The following is a 22,397-nucleotide window of genomic DNA, read 5'->3' as shown; positions in this document are numbered from 1 at the left end:
ATGTTTGTGTGTGCAGGTGTGTATAACAATATATATAATTTATTTTATATATAATATTAAAATATTTATGCATGAGACACTTTGCGTGTAAATGACTAAGTTGCTCTTATAGTTAACAAACTTGATGGATATTGTTTAAAATTTGGACTCAAATAGTTAAAAAAAAGTGGCTATAGAAACTCAAAGTGTTAAACATTTTGATTTTGAACTCAATAAAACCCTTCAAATATAGAGACTCAAAAATTACCTAACCTTAGAGCATTCTCATCCAAACCATCAAAATTTGTGTGGGGGGTTTTTAAAATATAAGAAGTATAAAAAGTGGTTGTGAGTGGAGGAGAGAGAAAATGTTACTGTTCATCTGTATATTTGGGGGACACTGTTCACCCCCTATAATTTTTTAATATATATTGAAAGTGGTTGTGAGTGGAGAAGAGATAAAATGTAATATATATTGAAAAGGAGAGAGAAAAAGTATTTGTTTTTAGTGGAAATATATTGATATAGGAGTTGTTTTTTAGTGAAATGTATGTATATTTTTAGTGGATTTGATCCAATCCATCAAATTATACATACATTTCACTAAAAAACAACTTCTATATCAATATATTTTCACTAAAAACAAATACTTTTTCTCTCTCATTTTCAATTAAATAATATTATCATTACATTTTTCTCTCTCATTCACTCACAACCACTTTTAATATATATTAAAAAAATTATACTGGGTAAACATACGATTTAAAAGGAAACAGATTCTTATTTAAAGATACTGACAAACGCTTTATAACCGTGGTTAAAGTTATAATCCCACCCCACTCCCAACACTACTCCCTCTACTCTCACTCTCTCTGGCGCTCACATTATTCAATTTTTTTTAGAGAGAGAAACAAACAAACTCACTCCTCCAATAAATAACCAACTGACGAGCACACACACACAAAGCGTGTGCAAGCAAACCAACTCGCCGGAGATGATGATGTTCGTTCACTCCGGCACCGGCGCCGGTTTCCTCACCGCAAAACAACAGGTTTTCCCCGTCGACTACGAGGCCGACGTCTCTCACCGCCTCCTTGATTCTACACTCTCCGGCGACCTCAAATCGGCGTTTGACTGCATTCACGATCCCTACGTTGACGTCAACTTCGTCGGCGCTGTTTCGTTGAAGTTCCGTACGGCGGAGGTTCAGTGCGGCGATGAATCGGAGAATGTGGTGAGGTTTGAATATCAGGAGTTCAAATCTGACGTCACTGCTTTGTTCGTTGCTGTTCATACTGGAAATGTGACGCTCGTTAGAAAATTACTGGTATGATTATGCAGTTTTGACTCTCTGTTTTGTTGATGATTGTTTTGAGTCAACATAAGCTTTTTAAGTTTCTGAATCAGATCATAGCGTACTTATTCTAGTATCTGCAGTAACTGCTTTTAGTTGTTTTGTTACACTGTTTGATTTGCTGGATGTGTGACCATTGATTAGCATTGTAGAAATGTAGAATCTCTAACAGTAACTGTGTATCGTATAAATGTATAATCAGATATTGCGTTAGTAATTTAGAATTTTAACAGTGAGATTAACGATTTAGGGCTCAATTGTTTGTACAACTTTTAGGATCTACAATTTTCTGAACATTCAAAGGAGTTTGTTATATAAACTGAAGCAGTTAATGCATAACTTATAGTTTCACGACTTGAAATTCGGTACTGTAACCACGCTCGGATTAAAGTCGTGATACGTCTAAAATGATGTTGATAGGTGTTTTACATTGAAAATGATAAGACTAATATTGGTATAGGTTTAGATGATACTGATAGCGGTACCGATGTCGTATTTGGTTTAGTTTGTCACGGTACTATTCTGATGTTATCAACAAAATTAATGCCAAAATGTAGAGAAAAAAACATTTAACATAACAGCGTATGCAGTCTTTTTGAAAAGGATAACGAACGTGAGTTATCAGCGGAAAATCAAATTAAATAAAAACCAAGGAATGTAATTGTAACTTTTTAATATTATATACCTTTACTGTTAACTTTCCGTCTGTTAAAATTTATATAAAATAATAAAATAATTTGAAAATGGTGAAGTTCGTTTTATAATATGAAGCTACAAATTAGAAGGTAACACAAACTGATCCTGGATGAGAATTTTGTGGTCAAGAGGTGTAAAGTAAGGTGCAAATCTAGGCGAAAGCAAATTTTGTAATCATTTTCCTTTAGAACATTGAACATCAAAAAGTTAAAGCTTACAAGTGTGATATGATATGGAAATGATTTGACATCTTTAGAGTTCAGTTTACAATTGTTCACAAGATGACAAGATCTATTTTCTTCATGAAAATCCATGTGATTTGTAACCCTAAACATTAGAATTAATAATTAGTAGACATTCATGTATAGTCCCATTTCATGTTGTCTGTATATGAAGTTATGAACCCATAAACACAACACCACCTCATGGGATCAGCAAAATCTCCATCATATAGTGTCCATCAAATATTATTTAAAAATTATAAGATCTATGTTTATAATAATAACAAATAAGAGAATACTATGCTCATAGTTCCAAGTGGGGCTTTGTTTGTCCATTTTGTGAATTGTGATATTCTGATATGACAATTTGTTTGGTTGTTGCTGTTTTGATAAATGACAGAGTCGTGGAGCCGATGTGAATCAGAAACTATTTAGAGGCTTTTCATTGACAGCGGCTGTACGTGAGGGCCACCTTGAGATCTTTGAGATCTTACTCAAAGCCGGTGCATCTCAACAGTCTTGTGAGGAAGCTCTGTTAGAGGCCAGCTGTCACGGGCGAGATGGGATATTTATCGAGTTGCTAATGGCTTCTGATCTGATACGGCCCAATGTTGCTGTTCATGCACTTGTCATTGCATGCTGCAGAGGATTTATAGATGTGGTTGATGTTCTCTTGAAGGTAAACATCAATATGTCGGTTGTTTGTTTTTCTTGATTATAATTGACTTAATCAACTAACATGCAACATGGATGATCAACATACCCAGTGGCGAAGCTTGAAATTTTTTATGGGGGGGGGGTCGAAAACATATATACCCAAAAATTTCTATAGAACCAGGGGGGTCGAAAACATATATATCCAAAAATTCCTATACGAAAACTACATATATAACACTACTGGCCGAAAAGTTCGGGGGGGTCGGGCGCCCCTCCCGGCCCCTTCAAAGCATCGCCCCTGAACATACCCAACCGCTATTTCAATGCTAAAGTTGAATTCCGTATTTGACATGTTCTTGATATGTGATGACAGTGTGGTGTAGATATAAATGCATCTGCTAGAGTGTTGCTCTGCTCATCTAAGCCTTCTCTCCATACAAACATCAACTGTACACCCCTTGTGGCAGCAGTTGTTAGTAGACAGGTTGCTGTTGTTCGTCAATTATTACAGGTGACATTCTAATCTAAGCAGTTAATGCGGTTAAAAATCGGATATCGGTCAAGGACCGATCTTTAAGATATCGGTTATAGCCGTGGAATATCGGTAATTTTACTATCATGCAAAATTTATATATATAGCAATATAACACGAACAATTCAGTATACTCACCGCCATTAACTAATTAACCTTTTGCAACTTGCAAAACACTAACAATTGTAGCAAGTAGGAACTCATTAAGACTTAAAACGCTAACAATTAAGTCTTAACTCACTAATAGCAACAATTAGAAGAAAGACGAATGGTAGAACTAAGAAGAAAGGTACTGATATCGAGAAAATTGGTGATATATCGGTCCAATATCGGTCAACATCATCGATAATATAGGTACCGATATTCTGACCGATATTTTGCACCGATATCTCACTAGGGACGATAACCGATATATCGCGATATTAACTACATGGCGCATTACTGATATATGAGATCCGACATTCCTTATGACCCAGTATCTCTCCTAGTGTGACGGTATGAATTTGCTTGGGGTCTCACCATCATGACTTTAATACTTCGAAATCATTTCCATAGTAGCATTAACTTGTGTTTGGATTATTAGGAAAACCGAGTTTAAGTATACCCCAATATCAGATACAACTCCTTTAGACACAATCAATCTTTTAAAGATTCCGGGTCCCCTTTTATATCTCTACTACAATGACCGTCGAACAGCTGAAGTTTTGTATCCATTGATATTTGCATGACGCTTGCATCATAATGATTCACCAAATATCACCAGAAATTCAGAAACAACATTTGTCCTGTAGTTGGTTGTTGGTATTCATGGCTGTGTAATGAATTACACATCTTATCTTTTCACCATGGTAGATAGTAATTTACCTCACTTCCAATAGACCTTTAAATGAAAAAAATGTCCAAAACATGTCACCAAGTACCTACTAAATTCGTCAGAGTTGTTCCTAAAATATTTACTTATTCGTGTCCCTACCTAAGATAAACAAATACGGAACGTACAAGGTACAAACCTTTTCCAGCTGGCAATGACATGAATATTGTCACTGAGATATTATTATTTAGGGTCCTGTTATTTAATAGAGGTGACATTTTCATGAACTTGGATATAGTTTTATATCAAAGGATTAAAAACAGATACATCTGAACTGTATATAACGGATTATAACCTGCTGCGAGAATTGTGTATACCCTCTCAAACTACCAATAATTACATTTTACATGTATTATTAATCAAAAAATTATGTATATTTTACATGTATTATTAAGCAAAAAATTATATATATATATATATATGTGTTTTCTATCTTTAAGACCATTATACCTTTACGCTTAAAAACTTCAATAATTGTATGTATTTACAATCCAACTTCAAAATTACAAATATTTCCATTTAAAGGTTCGGATAGTAGCGTCATGTCACAACCCGCCTAAATTTGGATCGCAATTATTGGGATCTAGGAGTTTTCGAAAATCACTCCCCGATAGTAGTGTACTAGTGTTTATGGTTATGATTTGTTTTAAATGATCTTGGATATTTGTACTTAAAAAATAGGGATGTTCATAAGCCTCGCACAATGGGTCACGGATACAGGTCAAATTAGGTTATGATCAAAATGGGCAGCGGTGTAGGTGGTGTCGCAGTGGTGTAGCTGGAGACGTGATGTTGGCGTTGGTGAGTGGTGATGATGATGGCGTAGGCGAGTCATAGGTGGGGGGGATATACGGTGTCGGCGGGTTGTGCTGGCCTATTTAGACCCATTTTAAGTTAGCAAGTTTTACTGTAATGACTCTTTTTGACCTATTATATAATACAAGTATTATATCCAAATTGACCATAATATAATTTGATTACATCCAAATAAAATCATAAGTAAATAACAATTACCCAAAACTACTTATCAAATTCTAATATAATTATTGAAATTTATATAAGATAAATGTAATTCCACTAATTATTTATTAAATATTAAGAAAAAGTATTTCAGGTCAACCTTATACTTCCAACTCCATTGTAAATGAATAGAAGATCATTTTATGCACAAACAGGAACTAACATATACAATTTTCTTGAAGGCTGGGGCCAATGTCAACATGAAGGTCCAGTTAGGAGCATGGTCATGGGATACAAATTCCGGTGACGAGTTTCGTGTTGGTGCCGGACTAGCAGAACCCTATCCTATTACTTGGTGTGCAGTGGAGTACTTTGAAGCTACCGGTTCCATATTGCAAATGTTACTACAACGCATCTCGCCCGCCACGTGTCACAACGGCAGAAGTCTCCTTCATCATGCGGTCCTTTGCGGTAACACAAGAGCTGTAAACACACTACTAAAATGCGGGTCTGACATTGAACATCCAGTCAAAACCACACAAAATGACGAAACAAGACCCGTTCACATGGCTGCACGCCTCGGATATCCATCAGTTCTTCAGCTGTTAATCGACTCTGGCTGTGATATCAACTCGAGAACTAAAAAGAACGGTGAAACCGCGCTGATGATATGTGCTAGATTCAAACAGGAAGAGTGTCTCCGAGGGTTGACTAAAGCTGGTGCTGACCTTGGTTTGACCAGTTTGACCGGTCAATCTGCCCAGTCAATAGCCGAGTCAAATTGTTGGTTTCTTGGCTTTGAAAAAGCAGTGCTGGATACCATTAGATCCGGAACAGTAGTACCGGCATCTAGTAACACTGCAATCTTTTCCCCTTTAATGTTCGTAGCTCATTCAGGAGATATACAAGCTCTAAAAGCTTTAATCTCTCGTGACGATATTCATCTCGACGAGCAAGATGAAAATGGGTTTTCAGCGCTTATGGTGACTGCAACAAGAGGTGACATTGAAGCCTTTAGGCTTCTTGTCTATGCAGGATGCGACGTAAAGCTGACAAACAAAGCCGGTGAGACCGCAATCTCTCTATCGAAAATGAACGAGAATTCCGACATGTTTGAGAAAGTAATGATTGAATTCACGCTAGAAAAAGGTAGCCAAAATGCCAGAGGTTTTTACCCTCTACACTACGCGGCTCGCCACGGCGACACGAATGCTGTCAAACTGTTGACCAGCAGAGGATACGACGTAAACATCCCCGATGGGGATGGATACACGCCTCTCATGTTAGCAGCAAGAGAAAACAACGGACAAATGTGCGAGTTGTTAATCTCGTGCGGGTCCGTCTGCGGTTACAAGAACTCAAACGGCGAAACCGCGCTCTTACTGGCGCGAAAACATGCATCGGATGAGGCGGAGGGTGTGATATTGGACGAGCTTGCTAGGGTGCTAGTTCTTAGTGGGGGGAATGTGTTGAAACATACGAAAGGAGGACGGGGAAGTTCACATGTGAAAGAGTTGAAAATGACGTGTGAGGGGGTGTTGAGATGGGGGAATTCCAGTAGGAGAAACGTTGTTTGTCGGGATGCTGAGGTGGGACCCAGTGTAGGGTTTGTGAGGCGTAGGGGGAAGAAGGGTGATGGTGACGTGGCAGGGGTTTTTCGAGTCGTAACGGTGAAGAAGAAAGAGGTTCATTTTGTTTGTGATGGTGGGTTAGAAATGGCTAAGTTGTGGATTAGGGGGATAAAGCTTGTGACGAGAGAGGCTATTAAGTGGTGAAGTAGAGGTTAAAAGTTAGTTATATCTATCTAAAAGCTTTTGCATCTGTAGATAACTAGATATGGTACCATGAAAGTATGAAATACTTCGTCTTGAAGTATTCTTATCTACTAAATAAATGAAATTTTCCTATTAAATGAATAAGTGCAATAATTCTAAAACCCAAGCCTAACATTTCATACTTTGTAGAATCGTCACGCGACACACATGTCAACCAATAGGACATCACAAAGTGATCATAACTCGATTAGTAGAATATCAGCATGTATCTTTATGACCAAAAACAAAGTATATATCCAAAGAAAGCAGAACAAAGAACACAAATAAACAAGACCTTGATTCTAGTCACTTGCAGACCCATCGTCATCATCATAGTTTTCATGCAGTGTTACCACTTTCTCGATAAACCTTTTCCTTACTCCTTCAAGAACGGCTTCTCTAGAACCTTCACCTCCGCTCTGCCCATCATTAAGCACCGGATCTGACTGGCATAGAACCATAGCAACACCTACACATAAACCCATACAATATAAAACAAAAGTGTAATCTTTTAACCCTAAGGGGGTGTGACAGTGGTAAGCGCGGGTTTCATATTTAAATCCAGCTTCTACTGGTTTTCTGCCTTTTAACCCCCTTAAATGGTCATCTACCCTACACAAGTTGTGTTTTACTTAATCCCATTGGTTAGCAGGTATTGGTGGGTCCAGAAAGTTAACTGGTAACAGATTTTCACAGTTAACAAGAATGTATTTCTAGCATTTATGTTTACCATAGTTTCTATATTGAAACAGGAATATTAGATGTACCTTCAGGAGTGCATCTTCGACCAAATTTATGTAAACCGACATAACTTGCCTTCACAGCACCATTATTATAAACTAACACAGTGGGAAGATAGCAATCCGGATAGTTAGGGATGCAATCCGTCGACACGATTTGAACAAACTTCGTTGCTGGATACATTGTTGCCAGTTCTTTCACACATTGCATTAGAACACCACATTCAGGATACCTGTTTAAACATCACTACTTCTTAACCAACTTCTAATAACAATAACACGCATTAATTAACATAATCACCAAAAAGATTACAGTAAGTAGTTAATTACCCATCTTTGTATAACACAACAACCACCCACACATCTGATGAAGCTTGTGACACCTCATGAACAAAATTCGATCCAGAAATCAGTATGATTGAACCAAAGTTTGCGATTTTCACACCTTGCTTCATCTCAGCTAACTTCTGTCTCCTTCAAGAACAACAATGAAGAACTAAAATCCAGAAATGTGTAGAATGTACTATTAATTAACTATATATATATATATATATATATATATATAGGAATCCAACAAGGATAATTACAATTTACATGGATAACCCAATAATATAATCTCTCTTAATCAGTAAATTCTAACTAATAGGGGTGTGTACAAAAAACCGAAAACCGAACCCTACCCATAACCCGAAAAAAAAACGAATCAAACTGTGAATTCGGTTTTACGGTTCGGTTATCAGTTCCACAAATCTTACTTAACCGGATAACCGAACTAAATTCAATAAAATAAACCGAACAATAAGGGGTTTAATCGGAAACCAAATACATAAGTTGAATTTGGTTCTGTTAGACATATCTCGAATTTAGATCGGTTTGGTTTGGCTCTTGGTTAAGCCAGTAAAATTTCTAAACCGAAATGAATAAACCATAAAAACAAATTATATCTAAAATAGTATTATATCACCCATATCTAATAGGGTTGGGCTATATAGAAAACCCTAAAAATTTAAGAAAACTCTAGAAACTCAAAACTCCCCCCATTTTTACCCAACCTCCCGACTTTTTTTTTTGAAAAAAATAACACATGTAATATACATGTTTTTAAGAGTTTTGGGCAAAAAAAAAAAAAAACAAAAAAGCGCCGAAGGGATGTTTTTTAAAAAAATAAACAAATTTCAGCAAACTCCGGGTGACTAACATGTGTTAGGCAAAAAAGGCTCAAACTTGCTGAAATTTGTTTTTTTTTTAAAAAACATTCTTTCGGCGCTTTTTTGTTTTTTTTTTGGCCCAAAATTTTTAAAAACATGTATATTACATGTGTTATTTTTTTCAAAAAAAAAAAAAAAAAGTCGGGAGGTTGGGTTTTCTCAAAATAGAGGGTTTTCTACCTAGCTTTAGCCAATATATAATATATACAAAGTAATTATATTATATATATATTGTTGATGAAGATCCATGAATAGTAATTTTAATTTTATAATAATATATAATTTTTTTTTAATTTGTTATTTTAGTAGTATCATACTTAATTATTATATTTGTTTTTCATTTTTTTTTCTTTTCTTAAACCATATTTTCTCTATTACTTATTTTCTATTCTTAATAATTATTTGTTTCCTTTTTTAAATCATATTTTCCTTTTTTAGTTAATTAGATATTTTATTAATAACTTATATTCGTTTTTTCCCTTGATATTCCCGTATAAGTTTTGGTAAAAACAAACATATATTCAAAATAAAGTATTTATTTGGTATCATAAAACGGTAAGATGCTAAATTAAACCGATTTTCTGACGGTTTGGCTTTCTAAATAAGATGTTTTTTTTTTTTCAAATAATGTTTGTTTTACCTTTACCATTTGCTCCGTTTCGCCGCAATGCACGACGTCAACAAATCTAGTTACAATAGTTAGGGGAATACTGGTATGAAAACCTACTTACGGTGAGAAAACTTTGAAAACTCTCACTAACCCCCCTCGTGTTACACTATCTAAAACAAAGTAGTTTCTTTTTATAAAAAAATTCAAGCATGTAATATACATGTTTTTCAGTGTGTTGAGAAAAAAAAACTGCCAAATGGATATTAAAAAAAATAATAAAATGTTTCATATGTTACATATGTAACAATCGAGCCGGAGGAAGTCTCACTGGAAGCAGCCTCTCTATTCCTACGGGTAGAGGTAAGGCTGTCTACATCTTACCCTACCCACTCAGATCCTACCTTAGTTTTGCTATTGGTGAGATTTATAATGATGATGTTACATATGTAACAAAGTCTTGGTTTACGTAGGAATTTTATTTATATATTTTTTAAATCCCTCCGGCATTTTTTTGATTTTTTTTTTCTAGAAACAGTTGGAAATATGTATATTACCTCCCATAAAAGTTTCAGAAAAAATAGGTTGTTTTACATAGTGTAACACAAGGTTTTCACTTTTCACGGTTTTCACATTTAAGAGGGTTTTCATTCTAACCCTTCTCACAATAATTGTAACTTTTTTTTTTTTTGAACGGCCAACGAATCCTCCAAATGGGCTACTGGCGAAATTCACCACATCGGGATACACTCGCCTTCCGAACCGGGGAAAACCCTCACCTAATCTATATCGCTAACATGCACTACCTGTGTTCTTGAATGAACGGATCATCGTCAAAATCGTCTTCTAGGTCTTCGAGTTCTTCTTGGGTCTTGTGATCGATCCAATTCTTGTTTTTAGGTTCGTCTTGAGCGGGGGTAAACGGGTCGGTTTGAATGCAGGTGGTTTGGGAGGCAGATTACCGAGTTTTCGTTGGATATCATCCCATTGAGTTGATGATCCTTCAACATCTTTGTAGACAAAATGATAGTCCCCCATTGTTGTGTTATTTCGAAAGAAGCAAATTACTGAAATAAAGAAACGAGATCGAGATTTGGGCTTGGGTTTTAGATCAGGGTTTATTGGGCTGATCTGTTTAGGGTCTTGTTAATTAATTAGGGCCTGTTTGATGTGAGAAGGCCCAGCTTCCTAACTTCTTCAAATTAACTAAGAGCATTTTGAGGCTAGAGAAGTAGACATGGACAAAAAAAACCAGTTTGGATTTCTAAACTGGTTCGTAACCCGACTTGATTTTTTCTAAGATCGATTTAATGCTGCATCATTTTCTAAAATAATAATTATGATATTTAGGGTTTTATCGCAGTGGGTCTTTGGATGATGGGTTTTCCCTGGAGCTAGATATGGTGAGCTTGAGCTACCCATTTTTTATAAGAACATAAAATACAAAATTAATCATTAGTTTTTTTTTTGGATTTAAAAAATTATAAATACAAGAAAATGATTAAAATGGATGTTTATTCATATCAACATTCTATATATATATATAGGGTAGGGTTCATGAGTGAACAATGATTTATTTGTGAACAAAATGAACTTATCCTGACCATTGATTTTGTAGATCTAGATTATTTCTTTAATAGGAAGATTGTAATTATCTTTTGTAACTTACAAGTATTTTAATGGACATAAGGGTATAATTGTATATTTCTATCTTCATTTAATTAATTAATTTTTTTCTCTCTCATGATTTCTCTTTCCAATTAAAAGAATATTTAATTACATTCTCTGTAAATTTTTTTTCTTTCACAGATTACCTAACTTAATATTTCATAATTTTTAAAAAATACAAACATTATCAAATATTGTTCCAGCTAGAACACAATAAAAAATATTTAATTACATTCTCTATACATATATGTATTAGATCAATGTTTGATGAAAAGATGTATGGTGGAAACAATATGTAAGTAATACACTAGTGTATAAGTCTGATATATATCGTCATGTATACACTATATACTTGAATAATACACAGGTGTATACGTCTGGTATATACCGACCCGTACACACATGTACTTGAATAATACACAAGTGTATAAATCTGGTTTATACTAACCCGTGAAAACAAGATGTAATAATACACAAGTGTATAAGTCTTGTATATACTTACCTGTATACACATATGTTAAAAATCATAATTTAATTAGGTTTAATAATTAATTTTAAAAGGAACAAAACAATTTATTTAAAAAAACATTAGCCCTTCAATCTCTTATAATTAAAATAATAGAGAAATAATTAAAAATGAGAGAGGGAGAGAGAGAGAGAGTTAAGAGAGGAGTAAATTAAGGGATTTTAATTAAGAGTACTTGGCTAAAGTCAATCTTATCCTTTTAATCTAAAAAATGATCAAGGGCCAAGATTAGTTCACTCAGTTCACTCTCAAGAAATTGTTCACTCATGATCCTAATCCTATATATATATATATATATATATATATATATATATATATATATATAGGGTGAGGTTCCTGAGTGAACCAAAGTATTTTTGTGAACAAAATGAACAAATCTTGTCCATTGATTTAGGAGATTGATAGATTTTAGATTAATGGCATTATTGTAATTAAAGATGCATAATATTTGATTTAATTTTTAATAGAAAGGGTAAAATTGGAAACTAATTGAAAATTGGTAACCGTCATCTCCATTTGAAAAGATGATTCCTAAAAATATGCTTGTCCAGTTTTAATTATCTTTTCAATTCAAATTTTATTATACAAAAACAAATCTCTAAAAACTACCATTACCTTTTTCTCTTCTTTCAAAGAAAATAAAAACAACGATCACCATACTACATTGCAATTAAATGGTGGCTAATGGTTGATTATTCACCACAACACTCATTGATAGTACAAGATAATAAAAACCATCCAAATCACTCGATCTAAAACCCCTTAATTTGGCTACTTTTGCAAAAGCATTATCATCTGATTGTGTGCTAAACAAAATGTGTATACTGTGTACAAATTGGACTATACATATGTGTATACTCGTGCATGTATATGTCTACAATGGTAAAGTGGTAAAAGAAAATGTGTAATGTTATGTACACTTTTATTATACATATATGTATACTAGTGTAATCAATATGTTTTTATGATTGTGCACAATAGGAATATACATGTAGATTGTTGGTTATAAGAATAACTGGTTATGAAAAGGGTTAAAGTGAATGTGTATACTGGATTTATACATATATGTATACTAGCTTAATCTGGTTGTTTTTATATGTATAATTTAATATTATATGTAAACATATGCACAAGAGTTGGGTTTAAATATTATCAAACCATGTTCGGAACAATCATTTTTGTCAAAGTACATATATAAGGAGGGACGAGACTATACATACTTCAATCTCTATCATGGGTCATGACAATATTTATCAGCATTGCACAACCACTACATAATCAAATCAAACTGTAAGAATATGTATACTTTTTAACTTTGCATATAATCTCTAAACTTTTAAGGAAGTATATGAACCTAAACAACCAAAATACTTAGAGAGAGAATGTTGTAGAAGAATGTTTGAAGAAGAAGGAAACGACAGATCAAAAAAGGGGTGTCTAATCTTCTCAATTTAGAGAGAGAATATTGTAATTTTGTTTGTGAATCATTAGTTTGAATTTCTAAAACGTAGGAATTGGTTACAATACTTTGGAAACTGATTTTGATAAATCTAAATTATAACTGATTTAAAATTAAATAAGAATAAATCTAAATAGGTAATGACAATCCTATCCTTTTAAAATCAATGGTCAAGATGGGTTCACTATGTTCACAAATAAGGGGAGGTTCACAAATGAACCTAACCCTATATATATATATATATTAGTTATTTAGGTATATTGCCTTCACATAACCTACACTTATGTTGTTAAATGTTTAAAAGAAACATATGAACATATTAAATTAATGTTTTTTTTATATGTACAAAATACACATTTCACATTCTTATATAAGAACTAAAGTGATAGAAATCAGTGTAGGTTATGGAAAACTTTGAAATTAAATAAAACGAATGTGGAATATGCAATGGTAGATTGAGATATAAACATCAAATAAAACGAATGTCGAATATGCAACGCAGGGCCGGCTCTGGGCCTGGCAAATTCGTGCCGACGCTCGAGGCCCAAAATTTCAAAGGGCCCGAAAAGTCTTTATAAGCTTCTATATATTTATTAAACTAGCCTAAGACCCCGCGAGCTTCGCGGGTGGCTAAACACCAACTAAACACATAAAATAATTTAAACGTAGAAGCGTTAAAGTGTGATTTGTTAAGCCTAATATTTTGAGACAGTTGAGCACGTCCCAATAGTACATCTACATAATGTTCGTTACAAATTAAGTTTTTGTCAACTAAACCTTCATGATGTTTTCATGATGTCTTCTTTAACTCCACTATCGCATTCATCCTCTGACATTATCAATTCCAATCAGGACGACTTAGAGTTTAAAGCTCTATTGCTAGATTATTAAAAAGAGTTAATTACTGTTTTCGTCCCTGTGGTTTGTCAAAAATTACTATTTCAGTCCATTAGTTTAAAAATTGCGATTTCAGTCCTTGTGGTTTCACTTTCGTAACCATTTCAGTCCACCTCGTAACCATTTCAGTCCCTGTACTTACAGAATAAATGGATTGAAATGGTTACGAAAGTGAAACTACAGGGACTGAAAATGGTCACGAAAGTGAAACCACACGGACTGAAATCGCAATTTTTAAACTAATGGGCTGAAATAGTGATTTTTAACAAACCACAGGACGAAACAGTAATTAACTCAAAAGAGTTAATTACTGTTTTATATACATGAAATTAATTTGAAAAAAATAGATTCTTACTTAAGTGTAAGAACAACTCAAACGGGTTCTTAGAGATATCAACTGGTTGGCTACCATCCAACACTTGATTTGCTATAAATCCCTTTTACTGTTATAACCCGGAAATTTTCCGGGTAGGAAAATTTAATTTATAACAAATAAAAGTATAAAAATAACACTTTAACATCTAAAGTATCATCTTTTCCTTTTCTCCATCATTAATTTTTAATTGGTTTCTTAAACTTTTTCTTGTTGTAAAGAGCCATAAAAACATACAAAAGCAAGAATGTAAAGTAAACGTCTATATTTAGAGCATTTACATTGGAACCTCTTTTCTATATTATATAGAGAAAATAATAGAGGAAACAACAAAAATACAATCGAATTTCTATAATAGAAAAAAATTAAAGTAAAGTACACCTCTATATTTATAGGGTCACATGCATTCAACCCTCAATATTATTATTCTGAGTGTGTAATATCTAATATGATTTTGAAAAGCTTCATTTATACCACAGCCTCACCAATTTTGAAAAGACCCATTTTTAAAAAAAGACTCATTTCATCACAACCTGTTTTAATCGAGTTAATCACAGGTTATCCTCTAAATATCTTTTGACATCTATACATAAAATAAATACAAACAAACTAATCATAAGTTCGTCTTTAAACAATTTTTCAAAGTTTACCTACTTGAGCAATTAGAGATAAATATAAAGCAAATCACCCGTTAGGTAAAAACGGTTGAAATTGCGTTTTTTTTTCAGTAAACCAAACTTTATTATTCACCAAAAGAGGCATACAAACAACAATTAAGCTTCCAAAAAAACACACTAAGATACATCCAAAATACTCTTACCCCATTACACATCCAATCACTTTAAAAAAATTATCTATACACATACACTAACCAAAGTCTAAACCAGAGAAAGTGGACCAGATTGAGAGATTGACGCCTATCGATCTGTTAATCATCCACCAGAGAGTAGCCTCCTTAATGTCTTGCACTATTTTAGTTTGAAAAGCATCGACCCATTTGAAGATCTTATCATTTATCCTTAACCATAGCCTTCATATTGTCATGAGAAATACAATATAAATCGGCCTTTTTTTTTCGTGGGCGTATCCAGACTAATTCTACATACACAAACCTTCCAACATAGTGATTTAGCGAAGATACGTGAAGCAAACAAAAGACAGGAAGAGCAGCTTTTATATTTTTTATCATACTTGTAATCATTTTATAAATAATGCTATACAAAATTACAGGAAGAGAAACTGTTATAGTTATTTTTTTTATAATATCAATCATAATGCTATACACACCTTGTCGTAGCTTAAACACATTTCTTCAGATTATGGCCCAATTTGATCAGATTCTAAAAATGAAGAAAGATTATCATGAGATACTGTAAAACTGGGGTTTAGGATGTAAACCATAAAAATAACAAATTAATTTAGATGATTAGCCTTGCAGAAAACCCAAATCGGGAAAGTTTACCTGTATCGTTAACGAAAAAAATCAGACTCGGATTGGGTTACTCAAGCGGATATTAATCACTGAAATAAGATCAGGTATCAAACATAAGAGCACACATGAGTTGATTAATGGAACAAAATGGTGAGGAGAAGAATATACATCAGTGAATCGAATAGAGATCAATTTCCCATAGTATCCCATTTAAGATATATAGATATACAGATATAGATAAAGAACGGTGCAAGATATACCTTTCCTTTAACTTCTCATAGGATCTCATTCAAGAGTTCCTTGTAGGGGAAGGAGTCTGAAAGAAGCTCATCACCTAAAATTACAAAACACAATTTGAATTAGATATGCAACTCGAGTACAAAAACAATAGTCGAAGAAGACTCGAAGCATCCCTAAAATTACAAATAATATAGTCAAAGCATCTCATAAAAAACATCAAGATTTCAAAGCGTTCAAAATTTAAAATCAAACACAATAATGGTTTACTTCAAAATTTAAATTTAAAATAATGATTGACTTCAAAATTTAAAATTTAAAATTTAAAATTTGAAAATCAAATCACTAATATCCAATTCCGTAAATCAAGCAAACTTATTAGGAAAGTCTAACTTTTCAAATTTAAATTCAGTTTACAGATTCGAAATTTAAAATCAAACACATTAATGGCAAACTTTCAAATTAAAATTTAAAATAATAATTGACTTCGAAATTGAAAATTTAAAATCAAACACAATAATGGTTTACTTCAAAAGTTAAATTTAAAATAATGATTGACTTTAAAATTTAAAATTTAAAATCTGAAAATCAAATCACTAATATTCAATCCCGTAAATCAAGCAAACTTATTAGGAAAGTCTAACCTTGCCAAGCAAAACCAACCGACATAGAAACAAACTCATAAGAGATGGAAAAAATATAAAACAAACAAAAGGAGGGGTTTCAAAAAACGTAAATGAATTTATTTATAGAAACACTACAAATTTTCCGAAAATTAATAAAATACCAAATTTATTAGTAACTAAAAATACAGCCAAAATTAAATGAGCATAAAGTATGAAACCAAACATTATACCGGATAAAAAATAGGAAAAAAAACAATAAAACTAAAATTTTTTATTAACATGTCCGACGAAGTTTAATAGTCCGACAATGGCATAAAATTTAGGGTTAAGCATGAAAAAATAAAAACACAAAACAAAAGAATCATTAATACATATTAATACAATACAAAATTTATTAGTAAAAAAACAAAGATTCTCAAATTTCAAAAAATATCATAGTTTGATTTGCCAAAAAAAAAAAAACAAAATAACTTAAAAATTATAGAGATTAGCATAAATGATAAAAACTATCATTATACCAGATCAAAAAACACCAAAAAAACGATAACATTAAACTTACCTCTTGTGTTCGAAGAAGATTCAGACTCCTGCAATTGCATAAAAATTAGGGTTTATCAGGAAAAAACAAAAAATAAAATAAAAAAATCAGTAAGAGCATGACTCTTTCAAAGACATCAAGAATAGATCCATTAATAAGATTAGATTCGAAAAATTTAAATCATCATCAGCAACACAAAAATACAGAAAAATGATTAAAAAAAGTGCGATTAAGTATTTAAAATACATAACAATCTAATCTAGTTTACATACCTGCAGAATAAGTGGAATGCTCTACAAAAAAAGAAGAAGAACAAATTCTGAGAAACTTGAAAATTAATGTGATTGTCGAAAACTATGAAAACTAACACAAAATTTGGAAGCAATTAAAACTTTAATATAAGTTATCTTGATAAATTTGGAAATACGTTACAATTTAGACAACTTTGATAAGTATCCATAATTGACATAAATTTCAAAAATTCAAATTTTGAAATAATCAGTCAAAACAATTTACCTAAATAGTTAAATATTATTGAAACTTAAATTCAAAACCAATGAGGTTAATATATTCATAATATAATCAATATCTAAATGATTGTGAAAAAAAAATCAATCACAAAAAATACAGAAAAATGATTAAAAAAAGTGCGATTAAGCATTTAAAATACATAACAATCTAATCTAGTTTACATACCTGCAGAATAAGTGGAATGATCTACAAAAAAGAAGAAGAACAAATTCTGAGAAACTTGAAAATTAATGTGATTGTCGAAAATTATGGAAACTAACACAAAATTTGGAAGCAATTAAAACTTTAATATAAGTTATCTTGATAAATTTGGAAATACGTTACAATTTAGACAACTTTGATAAGTATCCATAATTGATATAAATTTCAAAAATTCAAATTTTGAAATAATTAGTCAAAACAATTTACCTAAAGAACGATAAAGAAGACTCAAAATAACACCAAATCTATTGAAAACGAACCTGCTTGCAATCGATTGGAAGAATGATCAGCTCTCTAAAGGACCTGTTGTCAACAAAGACATCACAATTTTAAGGATTTAAATAGAGAATGATGGATGAAACATTGCTTAAGATTAAACAATAATCTGTACTATAACCTTTCTGGTATGCCAAATCATCACTCCCAATTGTTGAACTAAACCCTAATAGTGTCAGCAAACGTCACCTCTGACAATTGCTCAAAATCTACTTCAATACGTGAATTTAATCGGAAAACCTAAAGATGAACATATGATAGAGAACATCAAACATGATGCGACATTATCAAACATGAATCGATATTTGAAGAATTGTTACCTATTTGTTGAATCGTTTGGAGAAAACAGTGATGGATCCCATCTTTCAAAAAGCACCAAATCTTGAAAAATATCACAGAAGCACTCAAGAAATGAATATAGGTATTGATGAATGCATAAGTTAGAAATCATTGAAACCCTAAGAAGAGGCGGCAGCTAGGTCTTCCAGACACCAACAACGCCGCAAAAAGAAAATTGAAAACACGGATACATACCTTATACGCCGCATAATAAGGACTGCTTGCTTCCACTCACGATTGAAGATGAAGAAATCTAGGGTTCAGGAGATTGCAAATAACATAGTAAAGATCGATAGATGATATCTAGGGTTTAAGGAAGAAATAGATAGTGTTTAACAATGACAAAGAAAAATCAAAGAGGGAAAAGAAAAATAACATACCTATGTTTTTCGAAGATCAATCGATGAAGAAGGAAGAACCGGATGCAGGAGATGGGTATTAGGGTTTTGGAGTGAAGTGAAGCGTATTAAAAAAGCTAAGGAGGATGGTTTTGGCGGAAAAAGTAAAAAAAAAGTGGTCTAAGCAAATGCCACGTGGTAAGTAATGGCTTAAGCTAATGCCATGTGGCTTAAGCTTGTTTTGCTTTATTAGAAGTAGTAGATTATATATTTAGTATATTTATCCGTTTATTATGCAAAAAAGTATTGGTGGTGCAGTGGCAAAAACCTTCTCAAAATAATGTAAAGGTCTCAAATTCGAGTCTTTGCTCCATCACTAAGTTTTTATTTTTGTAATTCATTTACCGAGTTAATTGCCAAAATCGTCCCTAAGGTTTAGGCATGTTTGCCATTTTCGTCCAAAATGACACTTTTGTACCAAATTGCCCCCAACGTTTGTACCTTTTTGCCATTTTCATCCGACCCACTAACTTAGTTTATTTTTTCTGTTAAGTTGAGGATATTTGGATGAAACTGACAAATATAAAACCACAGGGACGATTTTGGCAATTTACTCAAACCCTTTTTAATTTCTTTTATTTAATAATTTTTGTTACATATATAATAAAAAAGAATATACATGGAGTTTTTAGAAAAAATAATAATAGCTTTGTCACATAATTTTTATAGATTTTCATCCATATCACTAACTCAGTTTATTTTTTCTGTTAAGATGAAGGATGTTTTAAATTTTATAAATTAAGACAGAAATTAATTTAAAGCTTCTTTATATAAATCAGTTTTATAAAAAGAAAACGTAACTGGTGTGCAACACATAACAATCGATTTCAACCTTTAGTATTTATCAATTGTAGAGATAGAAAAAAATTGTAAAACATTACATATTTTTTAAATGTGTTGAGCACCTAGGAAATATGTTGATAGAAATAATATATATTTACTTATGATTATGAGGGTAACTAACTAATACTTATTTTGAGTGGCTTGAGTAAAAACACTTTTGGTTCATAGCATTATAATTACAATTTGGTGGGTAATTTTAAGGTTTGGTAACGATACATTTTTTGATAAAAGGGGGGGGGGTACTGGGTTGTGTTTTTCTTTAGGAGCAAATTTAAAAGAGTAAAAGATGAATTACAAACTTAGTACGTATGATAAGATTTTTTTATTTGATCTTTTTCAATAAGCTCATAAGCATTATAGTTTTATAAAATTTAGAGGTTTAAGTAGATTTTATTTTTATAAAACTGATCTATATAAAAAAATTAGAAATTAATTTCTGTCTTAGTTTATAAACATCCTTCGCCTTAATAGAAAAATTAACTTAGTTAGTGGTTGAATGAAAATTTATAAAAATTATGTGACAAAGCTATTATTTTTTTCATATAAAATCGCATATATATATTTTTTATTATATATGTAACAAAATTAATTAAATAAAAGAAATTTAAAAGAGCTTGAGTAAATTGTCAAAATCGTCCCTGTGGTTTTATATTTGCTAGTTTCATCCAAATATCATCAACTTAACAGAAAAAAATAAACTAAGTTAGTGGTTTGGATGAAAATGGCAAAAAATTACAAACGTTGGGGGCAATTTGGTACAAAAGTGTCATTTTGGACGAAAATGACAAACCTGCCCAAACCTCAGGGACGATTTTGGCAATTAACTCTTCATTTACCCTTAATCATAATTTTGGGCCCAATTCTTTTAGTCGCCCGAGGCCTAAATTTTTTCAAGAGTTTTCGGGGACGGCTCTGATGCAACGGTAGATTGAGATACAACCATCAAATAAAACAAATAAACGAATGCCGAATATGTAATGGTAGATTAAGATACAAAATTTACCAGAGATACAAAAGACACCACTAGTCTCAATTCTAGATTCCAAAAGACACCATTTAAATTGCCAAACTTGAATTAGCATTTCTAGATTCCAAAAGACACCATTTAAGTTGCCAAACTTGAATTAGCATTAGATACACGTTTAATCTATACCTTATAATAAAATAAAACAAACTTATGCCACATGGCATGTTCTTACCCCTCTAATTGCCACCTGTCCTCTCTCCAGCTTCTAACTTTACAAAATCCCGCTCAAACTAAAACCCTAAATCAAAACAAGCGCATAGATGGCTCTGTTCCTTCTCCTAGAATCTTCTTTCCTTTTGGAAATAGGTAAGCTTTTTTCCTTGATATTTTTCTTTTACTCTTCACCTCTTTCGTTGTTTCTCTCTGCAACTCTTCACCTCTTTTTTCCCCTTTTTTTCTTTCATCATTCAATCAGATTTAGAAACCCTAACAATCATCTTATTCACGATTCATCTTATCCTCCAATCCATCACCATCTTCAATTGAATACTGGCAATCAAAATCGATGAATGAATACGTGGGGCTGTGATGGTGCAGATCTGGTTGGAAAAACGTTTTTAGATCTGAATAATCGGTTTTCTCCACCTGCTAAAACTTAGAATCATGGTATGTATACCTAACTCCTAAATCCTGTTGATTTTATTTTCTAAATTAGATAGCCAATGTATCCAAGATTAATCGTTTTTCATTACATTTGTGCGTATGAATTCGATACATAATCAATTATCTATTGCTTTTATTGTTGAGTTCTTCAAATTGCGAGAAGTTACATAGTAAATTTAAGTTCCGAAGATATCGTGGATGTATTGTGCAATTAATCTGTTCTGTTGTGGGAGCATCACACACAATTAGTGGAATATATTTGATTCATATGTGTTGTACAATTAATCTGCTCTGTATTCAAACAATGAGATTATTTGAATTTCTGATATGTGGAAATGAGGTGTTAATTTATATAAAGTGTATTGATGGATTGAGTGTTTCATTTCATGCCCTAATTTTGCTTCAATTGATAACTTACAGAAATTCATTTATGTTTTTGTTTGATTTCATTTTGTTTCACTGAATTCGATGAAACTAGAGGTATGACTTGATAAGGATTTACATGAACGAGTTAATGTGAATTGGTGATTTTTTTAGTTATTTGGTTTGGGGATAGTGTGATGGAAAAGAATTTGTGTTTTTTCGACTTTGGCACGCCTTGTGACCATATTTAGCGTGAACATATTTTTAGTCTCTGTAGCTTCTTCGACTGATTTTTGGTCATGTTGAATGAATATGGTGGCTACTAAGTTTCGCTGATTTGTTTCTCTGATGTGTATGGTTGTAAATCATTTATATCCTTTGTGGTAATTATAATTACAACAATGCTGCTAATGAAATCATA

The 22,397-nt window shown here is 32.4% G+C and overlaps 1 protein-coding gene and 1 pseudogene across 1 annotated transcript; one reads left to right on the top strand and one right to left on the bottom strand.

Moving 5' to 3' along the window:
• Positions 1 to 814: 814 nt before the first annotated feature.
• LOC110911219 (ankyrin-1) lies at positions 815 to 7,182 on the top strand. Its single transcript, XM_022155821.2, has 4 exons — positions 815 to 1,306; positions 2,651 to 2,929; positions 3,281 to 3,418; positions 5,513 to 7,182. Exons 1-4 carry the CDS (start codon positions 974 to 976, stop codon positions 7,043 to 7,045), a joined length of 2,283 nt encoding a protein of 760 aa, XP_022011513.1. The 5' UTR covers positions 815 to 973; the 3' UTR covers positions 7,046 to 7,182.
• Positions 7,183 to 7,253: 71 nt separating this feature from the next.
• On the bottom strand, positions 7,254 to 10,723 carry LOC110911220 (annotated as a pseudogene).
• Positions 10,724 to 22,397: the final 11,674 nt, after the last annotated feature.

The sequence above is a fragment of the Helianthus annuus genome, chromosome 15 (assembly GCF_002127325.2).
Source record: "Helianthus annuus cultivar XRQ/B chromosome 15, HanXRQr2.0-SUNRISE, whole genome shotgun sequence".
In the NCBI taxonomy this organism is placed as follows: domain Eukaryota; kingdom Viridiplantae; phylum Streptophyta; class Magnoliopsida; order Asterales; family Asteraceae; genus Helianthus; species Helianthus annuus.
The sequence above is the reverse complement of the archived record's forward strand: the minus strand, read 5'-3'. Positions and strand labels throughout refer to the sequence as shown.

Coding starts and splice junctions, on each gene's coding strand:
- LOC110911219 (XM_022155821.2), top strand. CDS start 974: ATGATGATGTTCGTTCACTCCGGCACCGGCGCCGGTTTCCTCACCGCA. Junction 2,930..3,280: donor TGGTTGATGTTCTCTTGAAG/GTAAACATCAAT, acceptor ATGTGATGACAG/TGTGGTGTAGATATAAATGC. Junction 3,419..5,512: donor TTGTTCGTCAATTATTACAG/GTGACATTCTAA, acceptor ATTTTCTTGAAG/GCTGGGGCCAATGTCAACAT.